Here is a 17,508-nt window from a genome sequence, read left to right as displayed (position 1 = left end):
GTCAGCCAGAGGCAGCAGCTCGGGGAGCAGGAGCGCAGGCTCGGGAGATTTGAGGCCCTCAATCAGTTTTTCTGGGGCAAGCAGGAAAAAAGGAGGAAAGGAGGCAACAGAGAGAAAAGCAGAAGAAAGAAGAAGACACCATTAATGAGGAGCTCAGCTCCGGGCTGGCTGTGCTGTGGGTGAGCCCAGAGCAGCTCCTGCAGCACAGCTGAGAAATGGCTGCAGCACAGAACCCTGAGTGCCCTGGGCTGCAGGGGACCTGTCACAGCTCAGCCACCCCTGCCATGCCAGGGACACCTCCCGCCAGCCACAAGCCCTGTCCAGGCTGGCCTTGGACACTCCAGGGATCCGGGGCAGCCACAGCTGCTCTGTGCCAGGGCCTCACCTGCTGCACTGCAAAACTTCTCTCTTGAACCTAAACCCCACCTCCTTTAGCTCAGCACCTCCACCCCTCGTCCCATCACAACAGGCCCTGGTGGTGTTTGTCCCCCAGCATCACCCAGAGCCATCAGAGGAGCCACCTAAGAGAGGTGAGGACATCCTCACCCACCCTGGGCTCCCCTCCCAGGGAGCCACCGCACAACAGCCCACAGCTCTGCCACTGCCTGAGGTTTTAGAGACCCATTATTACATATTTTTATATATATATAGACACAGATATAACCACACAGATCCTGGGAACAACCACGGTGCTCTCCCCACAGGTGCATTTTCCCTCCTGCCCCAGGGCACGGCAGGTTTTATGCACAGCTTTAGGCTCCCAGAGGTTCTTTGCCTGGTTTTGTTTCTTGCCCCACAAGATCTCCTCTCCTGCCTCCTTCGGGGCTGCTGCTGATCTGCCAGCGCTGCTCCAGGCAGCCCCTGCACCCCTCAGGGCACGGCTCAAAGGAGCTTTCACCCCCTTGCAGGGAGGCTGAGCAGTCCAGCAAAGACCAGGGGGGGTCAGGATGAACGGGCGAGGAGGTGAAGAGCCTCAAAGCCAGCAGACAAACCCAGATCACCCCAGTGCAGACACGAGAACAAGCCCCAGGAGGAAGAGGGGAAGAACAGGGAGCCCCTCACAGAGTAGCTGACCTCCTCCGGCTCCTGAAGGCTCTCAGGGTGGGCTCCATCAGCTCCAGCTGGGCAACGAGTGCTCTACCCAGTCCCTGTGCCCCCACTGGAAGCTGCTGCCTCGTGGGGACCTCCTCTTCCTCAGTCAGCCTGTGCAAAGCCTGCCAGCAGCTTTCCAGCCCGGGGAGGTGAGGCTGGCCCAGCTCGGGAGGAGCTGCTGCTGCTGTTTCATTTTCTGTTGGGATTTCTGCCCTGCCAGGGCTGGGCAGCAGCCAGGGAGACCGTGGCAGGCTTTTAGAAGGGGTCTGAGCTTAAAAGCACAGAGAGGGATTAAAAAGTGCCCTCTCAGCCCCTTGCTGAGGTGGAGCCCAGGCACACACTGCAGCCTGCAAGGTTTGTCAAGGTCCCTGCTCCTCGCAGTAAGAAATGACTGACTGTCTGCTGTCAGAGCAAGGAAAGAGCTGCACAGAGAGCAGAGCAAGAGCCTGCAGCTGATGGGGCTCGGAGCATCCCCAAGAGGCTGCTGGTGGCTCCAGAGCCTGGAAACCAAATCATTTCCTCCAGGAATGAAAGCAAGAGCCTCTCCTCTGCTTGGCACCAACACAAGGAGGAGGTGCAGCCACTGAATTAACCCTGGGTTTGTACCTGGGACGAGCAAAGAGGCCAAACCCCAGCATGCACTGGCTGAGCAGCACGGCTCTGGGCCATCCAGCCAGTGCTGGCCTGTCCTTTCCAACACATGCACACACCTGATGGAGCTCAGAGTCAGTCACAGCTCAGACTTTGCCCCTGCAGCCTGCACTGCCATGCTGCTCTCCTGCTGGCCACACACCCCTTCAGCCACAAACACTCAGGAAGCAGTTTAGGAAACACCAGAGTTAGGAAAAAACACCAATCAGGGTAAAATCAAAAATACCAATCAAGAGATGAGAGAGGCAAAGGGCTCGGGGTTAGAGCAGGCTGTTAGAAAGAACAGGGGCTCCCAAAAACTTGCAAGTTAAAAGGGAGCAGAGGGCAGAGCTGTGTGCCAAGGCAGGAGGGGCACACGCAGGGCTGGTACTCACTGCAGGGCTGGCACCCACTGCAGGGCTGCCCTGGGCAGCACAGCCAGCTCAGCAGAGCACACAGCAGAGTCCTTTCCTTCGGGGGCCAGCTGGGAGAGAGAGACACAGCTGTGAAAATCCTGCCCGGGCAGCCCCTGGGAGGGACACCAGCAGCTGGGCAGGGACTGGCACTGGCCAGGGGTTCTGCCCTTGAGGGATGAAGTTGGAGCAGTTAAAACAGCCCTGAAAGGCGTTCAGTGCACGGTGCTCCCTGGGCTAGGCCAGGGAAGGCACTGCACTCCCCCTGTCCTGGTGAAATGGGGACACAACACGGGCAGGAAGAGAAGGGGAATAAAGGGAAATGGGATCAGGGCTCTGCAAACACCACAGAGCTGACAGGACAAGAGCTATGCATGTGGCAGCCTGCTCAGAGTCAGAAAGCTGAAAAGCTTTCCCAGAATCAGCCTGGGAGACTTTAGGGAGCTGGAGATAAGCAATGATGGCCAACTATGATAAACAACCTGCAGGTGTTGTTTTCCTAATATCTGCTTTCTTGTTATTCTCAAAGATTGTTTACAAATGGGCATCTTGTTAATTCTTTCAGGTGAAATGCACTGAGTAAATGCCCAATCATTTGTCAATTCTTCTTTCAGGTGAAATGCACTGAGTAAATGCCCAGTCAGGCCCACCTGTGTCAGACCAGTGTACAAAAGAAGTGGTTCAGTGAAGACTGAGGCACTGAGGCCACTCAGCCTTTGGATGACTTTGTCATTTCTTAAAGAGTGACACACTGTGGCTCCTTAAGAGAGCAAAACCAAGCAATTTCAGTTTCACGTTCAAGACCTCAAATACTTGTAAAATAGTTGGAACTGAAATAAATTCCCCCCCAGGATCAAACTGGAAGGCCAGCCAGAAGAACACTGGGTGCTCTTTACACTCACGTAGCTGGGGTTCTCATGGGCTGCTGGCTCTGATGCTTTCAATCATCACACCCCACCTTGTGCTCCCAGTAAATCCAGAATAAATCCATCGGGTTCCCCCACGAGCAGCTGCCCTTTTGCATCTCCCCAGCTCAAGATGGAAACTCAGCTCGTCGGTGCACACCCACAGCTGCCTGCCTGCCTAACTGTGCACGTGCAATTCCTTTATCTCAGTGTGCCATCTCGGTGCAAATAAATCCTCAGCAGCAGCACAGTTTATTGCAGCTGCTGGAAACACCCGGCATAGCTGGGCACCCGTTATCTCCTCAGAATGTATGGGCCTGGAGTGGAGCTATGGTGATTAAAAACATCCCATCCAGTGTTTTGTTCCCCAAAAAGAAACCCCCTCCTCCATCAGTCAGAGTGACCCACAGAGAGGGCTCCCCTGAGCAACAGCCCAGGATCAGCCAGGGGAGAAGCCTGAAATAAGCTCATTAAGAACAACTTGGCTCATTTTCCTGCACATACACAGGGAAATATGTTTTCAGCATGAATATTTAATTCTCCCTTGTTTTAACAGATGTTTTGCCATATTTTTACATCCCTCTTGCCAGCTCCTCTTCCTAGTCACAATTGCATTAAGAACTGCAGCTCAGGGGAGGAGGAAGAGGAGGGACACACTGACAGCACCCACTGCACCCGTGCCCCTGCAAGGTCCTGCCAGGCACTCAGGTGATGCCACCTGCACTTCCAGGTGCCACGGGGAGGAGCTCTGTGGCCTGAGCTGAGCTTCAGCCAGGTGAAAAGCTGAGCTCAAGTGCAGGAGTTTGATCCTTTCTGCTGAATTTGGAAGCAGACGAGCTGAGGGCTGGTGTGTAGCCCCAGTCCTTGGAAATATTCATCAGCTCCTGGCCTCAGGTTTTACTTAAAAAGAACAAACCAATGGAAATGTTTTTTTGGGTCCTCCAAAGCAGCAGTGACCCAGAGCCTGGGCTAAGGACAAGGGTGGGAGCTGCAGGTGTGCTCTGGGGCTCACTGACATGGGACCTGCCACACACCTTCACGGAGGGCTGAGAGAGGCTCCAGGAGGAAAACATCCCCATATTCCAAATCCCACTGATTTGCAAATAAGCTCCTAAGCACTTATATAATCTGTGCTAAAAAGTGTTGGCTGCTGCAGTCAGAAATGTGCACAGAAAAGGCTTCGAAGCAGCACTGCAAAGTAAATGAAATAGCACCAACTGCACTGGAAAACCTTGCCAAATCAGAAAAGGTCACATGTAACTTGTGCTTCTCAAGATGCTCAGATTTGCAACAGACTTTGGGAGCCAAAGAAACACTGACTCTTAGAGGAAAGAAAGATTAACAATAATAAAACCTACAATTTCAAGGCTGGAAGCCATTTGAAAACAGCTTAAGTCAGAACAGGTAATTAATCCCCTGGGGATTATTTCCCACAGAATCCTGGAATGGTTCGTGTTGGGAGGGACCTCAAAGCCCATTCCATCCCACCCCTGGGTCCTGTCCCTCCATGCCTTGTCCCCAGCTCTCCTGGATCCCTTTTAGGCTCTGAGGTGTCCCTGGAGCCTCCTCTGCTCCAGACTGAAGAACTCCAGCCCTCAGCAGAGGGGCTCCAGCCCTCCCACCACTTTTGGCTTGGCACGCTGAGCCCCTGAAGACACCCACCCACACTTGTGGCATCAGGAACAAGGAGATAACCCCAGGCCCTGCCAGGAAAGGCATCCCCCGTGCCAGTGAGCCCAGCAGAGCCTGGCAGTGCCCGGCATGTCAGGTGTGCCTCAACAGAAGCAGGAGATTGAGAGGCCAAAGCAAGGCCAGGACTCTGCCCCTCCTCCCCCCAGCTCGGGTTACCTGGGGTGTCGGACAACGGGAGAGGAATGAAAGGGTCAGGCACAGTCAGGAGAGGAGGGCTAGAGTCCAAGCTCAGCATGTCTTTCGTTTTTTCAGCTGGGAGAGAAGAGGAAAGGAAAAGAAAAGAAAAGGCAGAGTGAACAGAGCAAGGGAGAAGCACAGAACAAAAGCCCAGCACAGGCACAGCCCCAGCTGTGGCCTGACACAGGCACACACAGGCACACTCTGACCAAGCGTGCTGCTACAGGGAACAAAAACCAAACAAAACTACTGTTACCATGCAGCCCTCCAGCACAACTTGACCCACAGATCTCAGAACATTCCCTGGCAGGGAGGAACTGTTATCTGCCTTCACAGCAGCACAAAAGGTGAAAGGTTTCACAAAGGACACGCAGTCTGCAATGAAATCTGCAGCACTGTGCCCCAGCCAGGCTGGGACAGGCTCCTGTCTCTGAGGAAAGAAAGAGAAGGGCTGGAAGTGGCCAGCCCAGCACCAAGATTCCCAAGATACCTCCCTGTGCCAAGCCCCAGGACTGGGAAGTCAAGGGGCACATCTTGAAGACAGACACTGCAGGAACTGACAGGGTACAGCAACCACAGAGCCCAGGGCACACAGATGCTCCTCAGGCTTTGCAGAAGGTGCTTTACAGCCCCACGTGGAGCTGCTGCTGCTCAGCATCATCCACAAAGGCTGATGGAACACCAGAAACAGCTCACAGCTGGACAAACCCAGAAAGGAACTCCCCAGGAGCACTCCCATGTCAGTCAGGGACTTCAACTCCTTAATTCTCTGGTAAGAACCAACACACCAGGCTCAGTTATAAGCTCCCCTAAATCTCCTTTTATAAATAGAAATAAGCACAAATGGATTTGTCACTCCTTGCCCCACAAAGGCTTCTCCAGACTCCTCTCACCAGGAGTTGCTTTGTTTCAGTGGGGAGGCTCAGCCAGGAGCGTTTGTCACCAGGGGAGGATCCCTGGCTTCTGGAGCTCCTGGAAGCAGCTCCACCTCTGTGCTCGGCAGGGCTGGGCTGCCCCCAGTGAGAACTGGTGCTGAAGGGGTAGAAATGGCAGCAGCACTCACCAAGGGTCTTTGGCAGAGAAGGGGCTGCACACAGCAAGACCTTGGGACACAAGGACCAAAGGAGAACCAGACAAGGTCCCACAGGCAGAGAAACTCCTCAGCCCAGCCAAGGTGCAGCCACACAGCCCAGCCAGAGCAGAAATTACTGCCTTCATCACTCCACATGGCAATTATGGGACTGTGCCCTCCTCCAAGGACTTTCCCTGTCCCTCATCCCCGCTGTCCTCCTCACTCTGCAGCAGAGGTGCTATCCCTGTTCCTCTGCTCCTCCCAACAGAGCAGCAGGTCTGACCAACGCCTCCCAGGCAGCTCCCTCGCTGCACACGGCAGGTTCTACTCCTTGTTATGAGCTCCATGGAACTTCCACACACTAAGAAGCTTCCCTGGGAACTCAGGGCTCGGTTTCTTCCCTCACCACAAGCCCCACCTCTGCCTCCCCACACTGTCCTGTCTCTGCCACCCAACTGTGACATTCCCTCCTCTCCTGAGGCGCCACCCCTATTCCCTGCAGCTCTCAGTGCCACACTCTCTGTTTGTACCAGTTTGCCTTCCCTTTGCAGGAGGTTCTGGCCAGGAGCTGCCCCCCATGCTCCAGACTCACCTGGCCCAGCAGGGAAGGAGGAGCCCCCGAAGGCGTCCGCCGGGGCCGCGGGGGCTGCGGGCTGGAAACCTGGCATCAGGTTCTCTGTGGAGCTGCCTGCCTTTTCTGGAGCTTTCCCTGGAAAGCAGACCCAGAGTTAGGGGGAAACCTCTATCCTGGAACTTCTGTTCTATTCTGAAAGCAGGCTGCTCATCTGTATTTTCAGGACACTGTTCCACTAAGGGGCTCAAGGCCCTTCCTGAAATCCCACCCTGCAGAGGAAGCAGAGTTCAAACTGCAGCTTCCACAGGCCCTTGAGCACCACTCAAAGCAGCTGGTACCTCTGCCTCGGAGGCACCAAGAACTGCAAACAGAAAGCACCTGGAAGGATTTAGCCAGAGGACTGTCCCGCTATGGGGCACCCTGCCCAAAAGCATCCCCAGCCCCTGGCACTCTCCCTTTCCAGAGCAGGTGGGCACACAGCACCCCGGGCACCTACCATCCCCCAGCTTTGCAAAGTCCTTGTTCAGCAGCTCCTCAGCTGTCAGCTTGGAGAAGTTGTCATCATCAAAGGGGTTCCACGTGGACACGTCCGGGGGGTTGTAGACATTCTGCTGCGAGGTCCTTGGCGAGCCCGAGGGCGTGGTGGAAGCAGATCTGGATGGGATCACCCAAACAAGAGCCATTAACCACCCCTCTGAAACCCCCTGGCCAGCACCATCAGCTGGTCCTAGCCACTACACTCTAATGACTTCTAATGGCTACACTCTAATGACTTCCCAATTAAAACATGCAGAGTAAGTTACTGCAGTCCCATGTTCAGAAACCTGGGAGCACTGAGGCTGAGCAGCCCCATCTCAGGGGTTAAAACCAACAGCCAAAAGGCTTCTTGCCTGTAGACACTGTAAAAGTGACCCAGGAAATACTCCTAGGAACCAGAGCTCCATTAAGACCATCAAGTCCAACCTTCAGGAAGTGCTGGTGTCAAGCAGTGAGACTGAAGTGCACACCAGGGCTGTGGCTGAATGACACTGCCTTTTGTGAGCCAGAGAAGGCCCTGGTCACCCAAAGCTTTTTGGGACCTCAGACAACCCATGAGGGGCAAAAAGTTTCCAGCACTTCCTGCCAAGCCCTAAACTGAGGTCTTGAAGGCAAAGACTCACTCAGAGTTGTGTGCCCACCTCCATTCAGAGCTTTGCATCCAACACCTCCCAGAGCCTGACCGAGCCTTCAGTCCTCACCCTGCACGGGGCCCTGGGACTACTTGGACTTGGTGAGGCTGACCCCAAAGCCCTGGGCACCTCCTTGGACTCGCTGAGCCTGACCAAGAGCTGACCCCCAGGCCCTGGCACGTACTTGGACTTGTTGAGGCTGGCCTCGGCAGCTGCAGCCTGCAGCAGCTGGGTGGATTTGCTGGCGGGCACGCCGAACACGGCGCTGTGGGTGACGTCGCTGAGGATGCGGCGGTGCCCCGCGCGCTGCGCCTTGGGCGAGGACGGCGGCGTGAGGGAGCCCAGCTTCTGCCCCTGAGCCTGCTGCTGCTGCTGCTGCTGCTGCCTCTGAGCCTGCGCCTGGGCCTGCCAGGGGAGGAAAGCACAGTGACCTCGCTGAGAATGGCAGCTACGGGGAGAAAACAGCTCCTGCTGCAGCACCCAGGGTCCCAGCCATGGACTGGGGACAAAACAGCACCCAGGGTCCCAGCCATGGACTGGGGACAAAACAGCACCCAGGGTCCCAGCCATGGACTGGGGACAAAACAGCTCCTGCTGCAGCACCCAGTGTCCCAGCCATGGACTGGGGACGGTCTGGAGGGGAAAATCCAGACAAACCAAGGGATTTGCTGCTCTGCAGTGTTTCAGGATTTCTGCACAGGCAGAGTCTCTCCCCTTTCTGTGGTGCAGCTCTGGAGGTAAAACCTCCATTAGGACTTGGCAAAGGCTGGCTGGGCTCAAACCTGCTCAGGGGTGGAGAGGCTAAGATCCAGAGCAGAGGTGGAAAGACTCGGATCAGCACTCAGGGGCTGGCAGAGCAGCATTTGTACCCAAGTCCCAGTGGCCCGAGGGCTCACCCCCTGCTCCTGTGGCTGTGCCGGCAGTGCCGTGCCAGGCTGGGCCTGGGGCTGCTGCTTCTGCTGAGCTGCTGCTGCTGCTGCTGCTGCTGTGGTCTTCTGCTGCATAGCTGCCTGCTGGGCCAGCAGCTGCTGCTGCTGCTGCTGCTGGTAGTAGTTCTGCATCAGCTGCTGCTGCTGCGCGGGCGCTCCTTGCTGCATCACTGGGAACTGGGAAACAATTGCTGCTTGAGAGGTCTGAGGTGTGCAGGACCTGGACCAAATCCTGCTAGAGGACTGGGAACACACAGGAAATGCCTAAAAGCTGCACCCATTCCCCCCGGAAGAGCAGGAACTTGCCCTGAACACAAAGCTGCAGCCCTGCAGACACAGGTGTGACCCGGCATGCACACCCACCTGCTGCGCCTGCATCATCTGCTGCTGCTGCTGCTGCTGGAAGTAGGCAGCCTGCTGCTGCTGCTGCTGCAGGAGCTGCTGTTTCAGGAAGAGCTGCTGCTGCTGATGCTGAGGGGTGGCCTGGGGCTGTGTCGAGGGGACCTGGGGCTGTGCCTGGGGCGCTGCTGCTGGCTTGGCCTGGGGCTGGGCTGGAGGCTGCTGGGGAGCTGCTTTTGCCTGGGGGGCGCTGGCAGGGAGAGAGGGCTGGGCACTGCCCAGGGCAGCCGGGCCTGCAACTGGGACAAGAACCAAAGGCAGGTTAGGTCACTGCCCGAGGCACACAGGGGACAGGGGGCACACGGACACATCGCTCACCCTGGGGCTGAATGGCTGCCTGGGCCGTGGCTCTCTTCCTGGGAGTCAGGGCTGGCTGGATGGGCAGAATTCCAGGGTTGGGCTGGGTCTGTCCTGCCTTGGGTCTCTGGCGGGGTGCTATGGACGTTTCTGTCGTAGGGATGGGGTCTGTGAGCCTGTGAAGGAAGGAGGAGAAGAAGGGCAGTGAGCACAGCCTGTGAGCTGGGCAGCTGGTGCACAAACACTCAGCAGGGGTGAACACTCCCCCACACCTCAGCTGGGCGTGACTGACAAAGGTGAAACACCCAGGCACAGTAAAAGCTCCTGCATGCATTCACAACCATTAACCCAACACTGTCCTTCTGACTTCTCTGCCAACCGTGGCATCTTCTGCTGGTGGACAGCTGGGACTTGTCAAAACCACTCAACTTATATCCAACTATTTCCTACAACATATTGCTTGAAACCACTCAGACTTCTGAGTGAGCACATGAAGGACACAAATCAGCTCCTGAGCAGCTGGCACCTTTGGGCAGAGTTGTCTAAACTGCCATCTTTAGATGCACTTTAACTTTGGTACATCCACCCCAGAATCAGGCCACTGAACTCTCCTGATCTCTGCTCAGTGTTTACTGAGCTCCAAAAAGGCACAGCAAGAGAGAGGAGCAGCCATGCCCCCAGCCTTCTGTGCTTTGGAGATACCAAACTGATAACTCATGAGATCAGATTGTTTCTGAGTCAGGGAGAATAACTGGGCTCAGTCACCACTCAGCAACTGAAGGAAGCAGCTAAATCCACCTTGGCTAATGAACAGCAGAGACAACAGGCAACAAAAGAGAGAGTAAAAAGCAGGTGGGGTTACCTGGCCTTTGGTTGACTCTTCTTTGCAGCAGCTTCACTTGCTTTAACTGGGTCTGGGAGTTTAGCAGGGATTGGAGAGTTCTGCAGATCCCAGAAATGCCCAATTTGGTATTTTGAGGGCAGAAAACAGAGTCAGAAATAATGTGCAAAAAACATCACAATAAAACAGAGAGATCTGAGGATTCCCAAAGCAAATACTCCTCATGTGGCCACATAACAAACACCACAAGGTTCATGCCATGGGGAGACAGGAGTCTGGGGGAGTCTTTACAAGGCAAGAGAAGAGGGCTCAGCTTTTTGACTCCTGAACATGGAACATGAACACAAAGCTCCACAGCACAACCTGGGCATTTTTAAAAGACAACCAGGGCACAGTAGTGACAAAATTTATTAATGATGCTATAAAAGCACAGGCATGATAGAACCCAAACTACCTCTTATCTATAAAGACCATAAATAAGCACCTGAACACGGGGAAATAACCCTAAGTTTCTATTTATGTCGAAACAACAAAATAAAATGTCTGTCACAGTGTCCATAACAACATAAGAAAATAGTTGTCTGCTCCATTTCTCAGCTGAAGTCTCTGAGGACACTCCAAGCAGGGGCAGATGGTGTAAGGTCTGATGCAGTTCAAACGCCAAGCCCCAGAACTGCTGTGCTCAAACCCAAGTGCAGGCCAAGTTACACATGCAGTGATGAGTGTGCCTGGGAATCTAATTGCTTCCCCAAGCATGGCCTAATTTTCCATGTTCACATGCACAAGATCTCTTGGTTGGCCTCACACTGGTGACTGGGTGAGGAGGTAAATCAGGGACAAACAGAATGAGAAACTCTGCTTTCTGACCCAAAAAATCCAAACCAAACCGCGCTGTTACAAACAAGACCCTCCTACTAACAGGGCTGGGGAACAACCAACAGCACAGAGGCAAATGCTCAGTGTTCATCAGCTCCCTGATCCCCCAGCCCCCCCAGAGCCCCCTCAGGCCATCCCCTGCTCACCTGGACATTCTGCACCGGGCAGTCCTTCTTGGCCAGTTTGAATGCAAAGTAGGAGACCTGATAAATGTCAGGCCTCTTATCAGGGTCTGGCTCGAGCATGTACCCTTGAAGAGATGGAGATGCAGAGATCAGAGCAGCAGGACACACAGACAGGGCAGCACATCACACTTGGTACGACACAGGACTTTTCTGTGCTGAGGGTGCCAGGCCAGGCCCTGGCACAGGTGCCCAGAGCAGCCTTGGCTGCTCCTGGAGCCCTGGGAGTGCCCAAGGCCAGACTGGAGCAGCCTGGCACAGTGGAAGGTGTCCCTGCCATGGCAGGGGTGGCACTGGATGGGCTTTAAGGTCCTTCCAACCCACCCAACTCCACATTTGGTACAACCAGGTGCTAACAGCCCTGCCTCCTTCAGAGCAGTGCAGGCTCAGCAGGGAACAGGGCAGGACAGCCAGCATGGACCAGGACAGATCTCCCACCTGAGCTGGGACCTGTAGCTGCCACCCAAGCCTCTGGGACAGGGAGGGGAAATGCTGCCCGGCCAGGGAACAGCACTGGGTGGGACTGGGCACTTCCAGGTGAGCCTCAGGAAAAGGGCTGATCCAGCCCTGGTGTGCCAGCAGGGCAGGGAGGCAGGGCAGCCACGGGCAGCACTGCAGACAGCCCACAGCAGCAAAGAAAATACCAGCCTGCTCTGCAAACACACCCAGCTCTGGGTGAGTCAAGAGCGGGGCTAGGAAAGAAAAAAAATCAAAAGCTGTGCTGGAAACGAGAGAGCTGCCCCAGCTTTGCCAAGAGTAGTGCATTGTACACTTAATTACACATTCACTCTAGTCAGCGGGGTATTTATAAATCATTTCACTTCTGTTTCCCAGTTCACAGGAGATGAATTCTTATCACTAGCCTAAGTCACTGTGGTCTTTTCAGTTCCTTATCCAAACAGATTTATTACAGCAGAAATACGTTTCTGCATAAAGAGGCTGATTGTGCAAGCTCCTGCAGGCTGTGCGTGCTCCTGCCCTTCCACAGAGCTCACTCCAGCCTGGCCAGACAGAAATCTCTTTGTCACAGCCACTCCTAAACCAGTCCAAGATCACTTTAACACCTCTGTGTGCAGGGAAGCCTCTGGAAGGAGAGGAACCCCTGGTCAGCTGCAGGAACCCAGCTCTCCTCTGGAACAGGGAGCCCCTGGTCAGCTGCAGGGCCAGGGTGCAGGGGCACAGCCCTGCAGACACTCACGGATGAGGCAGTGCATGTCCTGGGAGTGCCGAGAGTTGTCTGGGATGGTGAAGTTGCCATCACAAATGGCCACCTGGCTCTCCCCGAAGGGCAAGGTGAAGTAGCACAGCTTGTACAGCAAACAGCCCAGGGCCTGCAGAGAGAGAACAGGGCAGGGATTCACCACGCTGAGCCAGCAGGGCACGGCAGGATCCTGGGTGGTGCCAGGCCTGCCCCAGCACCCTGCGAGGGACCTGGGACAGGCACGGCTGCAGGGGAAGATGAACACGGGCAGAGCTGTCCCTCCTCAGACTCTGATCTGGGGGACTTTCATCATCACACGACCCTGCGTGTCACCAAACAGGCAAAGCCTTTCTGCCACACGCTGGGAGGAAAGAGCAAAGCAGCAGCACAAATAAATGGCAACCACCATCATTAATACATCCATTCTGACAAAGAGAAACCCAAACTGTTTCCAGGATTAAGTCCAAACAACCTTTCAACTGCTATAAATAAATGCCAGGGAAGTACAGCTCATTCTGCAGGCTGCCAGGCTCTGCCACCCTTCCCTCTACTGCCACGCTGCTTTTGGCACCAAGAACCACCACCTATTGCAAAAGAAAACAGTTTTTGCACAAAGGGCTAATTATGAAACGCTCCCACCACCTCAGAGGGGGGAGCAGGAAACATTTCCTAATCCTAAGAAACTCATCATCAGCTCATCTCTTGTGTTACAGGATTTCACAATGAAATGGCACGCTGGCTTAAAAGAACCTCGCTAAGATTTCAGGGAAAGGGAGGTTTTCAGCAGGACAAGCACTGGAACAGGCCTGGAAGCTGAGGCCCCGGCACCACACGCTGCTCTGGACGTGCTCCAAGTGTCACTGGAGCACAACTCCTGCCGTGCCAGGAGGAGCAGAGCCTTTGGATCTCCCCTTTCCACACCACCCCAGGAAGGAGCCCAAATCCTGCTTCTCCTCTGGCTGCCTTTGGGGCCCTGTCCTTTCCCACTGGCACAGCTGTGACCTCCAGGCCAGTGACCCTGCCCAGGGCAGGGCTGACCCCACAGACCCCTGGCTCAACCTGCTCCCCCAGGAGCTGCTCACTGAGGGGATTTTCAGCAGATGTCTCACCAGCAAATCTCCCTCTTGTAGATGCAAAACTACTGAACATAGATCAAAACTCTCTTTTTCTGCTTCTACCATGTTACCTCCTAGCTCAGGGCTCCAAAAAACACAAAACATGCACCCAGTCAGCACTTTAAACACTTTTAAACACATGCTGAACTGCCACTCCAAACAGCACAGACTCTTTCTCACCTGTGTCCCACCAAAGGAGACCAGGTGAGCCAGGAATGGATTCCACCACAGCTGGATTTAGTTTCCACCATGAAGAAAGAGCATGGCAGGATTGCCCTGATCACCAGAAGCAGTGCAGAAGTTTGGCCTTTGGCCAGTTTGCCAAGTCAGCCCTGAGTTACCCAGGATGGGCACACTGCTGCTGCTGGGGCAGAACCATTTCCTCAGGTTCCTACTCAGTTCTGACCAGAGCTTTGATTCCACACAGCAACAACCCAGCTCAGGCACGAGCCACAACACCCCGAATTCTCTGGTTTAACTCTTATGATACAAAATCAGATTTGCCCCATTCAGCCCTGGAGTTTCATCCATCTCTAAATTCAAAGCACACAGGAGGAGCACACACGTCTGCTGCAGCAGCCTCCCTGCCCAGCAGGAACTCATCAGACACACCATCAGAGGAACTCTGCATTCAGAAACTGTCCAGGCTCCCAGAAAACCAGGCCAGCCCAGTTTCCCTGCCCTGGCAGTGGAAGGATGCCCGGGGGTTTCCATACATACCCAAATGTCTGCCTTTGTAGTGATGAGTTTGCCACTGTACAGGTTCACCATCTCCGGGGCTCTGTAGGACAGCGTCGTGTACCTGAGGGAAGGCGCAGCAGGGAGTTCAGAAGGGGCACAGCAGGCATGCCACATTCCCAAATAACCCAAAATGCACTCTTTCCCTATAGCATCCCTTTCCTTAAGATGAAAAGATATTTACTGCACAAATGTTCTAACAGCATGACTTGCTACACACCTCAAACAGTGAAACACCCCTCAAAGTGTGCTGGGAAGCCAAAAGAGTACCCACAATCCTCTCTGAAGCACAGAATTCACCACAAAATGTGCAGTCATTTTAAGAACAGAAACATTCAAGGATTCAAAGCATCGACAAGGTCAGTAATCAAATGTCCTCTGCGATGCCCTCACTGCAGGGCTGTGGCCAACTGTATTACAGAGATTGTAATTGGATATGTGGCTCCTAAAAAGCAGATTTCCACACCAGGAGTCCTGCCCAGAGCCACGGTGGCGAGGGGAGGGTCACCGTGTACCCCAAACCACAGTGAGAATCTGCCTCATCTTAACAGATCACAGCAGCCAGAAAAGCTGGAAACTGCTCCACAGATTATGAGGCTCCTCTGCTAAGATTTCCTGCCAGCAGGTCTGTCACTGCTGCCTGCTGCTCACCCTGCTCACAGCAAAGCACTGCCAAAGGCAGAGGTTTTGTAGGCTGAGGTGTACAAGTAGGGCACTCCACGGGGACTGCAACGCTGGACGAGGGGCACTCTGAAAACTCCAGTCAAACAAACCCAGGAAATGCAGGCAGGTGTAGCTGAATCCCAACAAAAAAGAGGCATCTGCACCCATCTGGAACTGTGCTAGCAGGAGCGGCCAGCCTGCAGCAGTGATGCTGTTAGAACTGAAGCAAGGCCAGGGACCTGGAGTGTGCTCCACCCCTGACCCAGGGCTCGCTGAACTGCAGGTGAAGCTCCTTTTAGAAAGCACCAAGGGGCACCAGAGATGCTGCCAGGACAGCTGGCAGTGCGTGGGGCAGGGGGAGGAGCTGGACTGAACCCCTCCAGGAGCTGGCACTCCCCAGGATCAGCCCCAGTCAGTGCCCAGATCCATGGGGAGGGGAGCTCAGCCAGGATGGGACTGTGCCAGCCCAGCCTGGAGCTGAGAGAAGCCAAGACAGACGGAGGACAGACAGGCTGACCCTGCACAGGACAGAACAGGTCACCGCCCCGCCGAGGTGAGGCTGCTGCTCTGCATTAATCTCAGCTCCAAAGCAATTACATCAAGCTCCATTTATTGTTTCACCTTCCCCCGGGCACTCGTTCACCTGCAGCAGCCACTGCCATGCAGCACAGCCAATCTGCTGCAACAGGCTGAGCAAAACCTGCCCAGCACGAGGGAAAACGACCCTTCCAACACAAATACAGCTGAGCTGGGAGCAAAGCACACTCACTTCTTGATCTCCTCCTCGACTGCATTCACCCCCTCTGTCTGAGGGTTCTGGAATTTGTTGGTAGCACTCCCAAAGTCACACAGGACGTAGTGGCCACGGTCATGCAGCAGGATGTTTTCAACCTGGGAGCATCACAGACAGACACAGAATCACTCAGACAAAAAAAAAAATATTCAGGGTTTACTTTTTTCTTCAGATGAGTCAAGGTTTTAAGTGCCTGAAGACATATCAGATATATCTGACACCATAGTCTAAAAGTGACAGCAAAGAAAACAGGCATCAAAACTGTCACATCTCCTAAAATAGACATCAAATCATGGAACACAGCTGTAACACTGCCTTCCATCCTGCCACCCCTCCTTTCTCCCCCTGCAAGCACATTTCCTTGCCTCTTGTAAGACTTCAGTGTCCCAGTGCCTTTGGAGCTCAAGGTTCCTGAGCTACTGTGGCCCTGGCCTGGCATCTGAACAGGGGACAGGAAATCCAAGCTGGCCCAGCTGTACAAAGGGCTGGAACTCCTCACAGTCTATGGGACAGGCAAACAAATAACACACATCTCCGTATTTATGAAATTAAAACACATCCCCAGGTCTTGGCCTGCATCTTGCCTGCCCCTGAGGGTCTCGTTCAAAACAAACCTCAGCTCATGCTCACATTTATTCTCCTGTTCTCAGTCTGCTGGGTGCCCACAGTCCCTAAACAGGGGCTGTAGCAGCAGAGGCTCCCCCAGGCTGCTGAGAGCACCCCTTTCTTTCAAATGTTATTTGGTACCTTCAATCAGGCAACACCAACAAATAAAACCAGCAGAAACCTTCTCCATACTCACAACTGTGCGTTAACAAAACTCTACCTAAGGAAATTGCCTGTTCCAACACCGAGCTCAAACGTGTGAAATCCTGCATTCAGATCTTTGCCTTGGCAGAGCATCCCTGTGTTCCAAGTGCTCATCTGTGCAGCAGCACTAACAGCATGTTCTCTCGAGGGAACACACCATTTTTCATGTCTTTATCTTCAATCAGCGTCAAACGCTCAGATACAACAACGAGATAAAACATACTGCTCATGAGCTCAAAATAAATAAAAAAATCACCACATAAGCGCTTGCTAACAAAACCCTCTGGAAGCACAGCTCCCCATCAAGGATGGTCTTTACAAGAAGGAAAGAAAAAGAAGGAGTCAGCATTTTAAGCATCAGAAAATGCAGCCAAATTAGAGCAGCTGAGGGGGAGAAGGCTGGCTTGAAACCAAGGGTTAAACACGCCCCTTCCCCTGTGCCATCCATCTGCTTTGAATAAAGCCCTGCACACAGATGTTCTCCCCAGCACATCAACACTGGCCCTGTTATTCCCTGCTCCCTGCAAGTACTCCTCCAACATTTCCCCAGGAGTCCTCCCACTTTATCTGCCTGAGCAGTCTGATTTCTCACTCAAACACCCCGAGAGGTTTGTTACACATCAGCACGGGACTCTCCAGCAACCAGGTTTGATCAGCAAATGGCAGCAGAAGGAAAAAGTAAACACAGCAAAAGAAATTATTGCTAGCACAGCCAGGCAGAGAAAAGTGGCTTCAAAAGGAGTGTGAAGGTGTCGCCTTCTGGTCAAACACTCAGAAAGCTGCACCCCTGAGCACACCCAGGGTGACACAGGATCTCTGTGTGCCCCTCACTCACAGCGCCACGTCCCCTCTGCCCACAGAAACGCTGGGTAAAGGTGCTGGTCACCTCCCAGCAGCTGGGGACTGTGCCAACAGGAGGCTGCTCTGCTGCAGGCAAAGC

The 17,508-nt window shown here is 54.1% G+C and overlaps 1 protein-coding gene across 1 annotated transcript in view; it reads right to left on the bottom strand.

Moving 5' to 3' along the window:
* Positions 1-17,508, bottom strand: part of AAK1 (AP2 associated kinase 1) — a 58,003-nt gene that overhangs the window by 15,665 nt on the left and 24,830 nt on the right. Inside the window, exons 6-17 of the mRNA XM_038160225.1 lie at positions 15,735-15,856; positions 14,285-14,366; positions 12,447-12,579; positions 11,213-11,316; positions 10,212-10,291; positions 9,371-9,525; positions 9,017-9,291; positions 8,621-8,830; positions 7,909-8,129; positions 7,052-7,209; positions 6,574-6,690; positions 4,889-4,984 (exon numbers count right to left, since the gene is read on the bottom strand). Of these exons, the coding sequence (XP_038016153.1) occupies positions 4,889-4,984; positions 6,574-6,690; positions 7,052-7,209; positions 7,909-8,129; positions 8,621-8,830; positions 9,017-9,291; positions 9,371-9,525; positions 10,212-10,291; positions 11,213-11,316; positions 12,447-12,579; positions 14,285-14,366; positions 15,735-15,856 (1,753 nt within the window). The remainder of the gene's footprint in view (positions 1-4,888; positions 4,985-6,573; positions 6,691-7,051; positions 7,210-7,908; positions 8,130-8,620; positions 8,831-9,016; positions 9,292-9,370; positions 9,526-10,211; positions 10,292-11,212; positions 11,317-12,446; positions 12,580-14,284; positions 14,367-15,734; positions 15,857-17,508) is intronic.

The sequence above is a fragment of the Motacilla alba genome, chromosome 22 (genome assembly GCF_015832195.1).
Source record: "Motacilla alba alba isolate MOTALB_02 chromosome 22, Motacilla_alba_V1.0_pri, whole genome shotgun sequence".
Classification (NCBI taxonomy): Eukaryota; Metazoa; Chordata; class Aves; order Passeriformes; family Motacillidae; genus Motacilla; species Motacilla alba.
The sequence above is the reverse complement of the archived record's forward strand: the minus strand, read 5'-3'. Positions and strand labels throughout refer to the sequence as shown.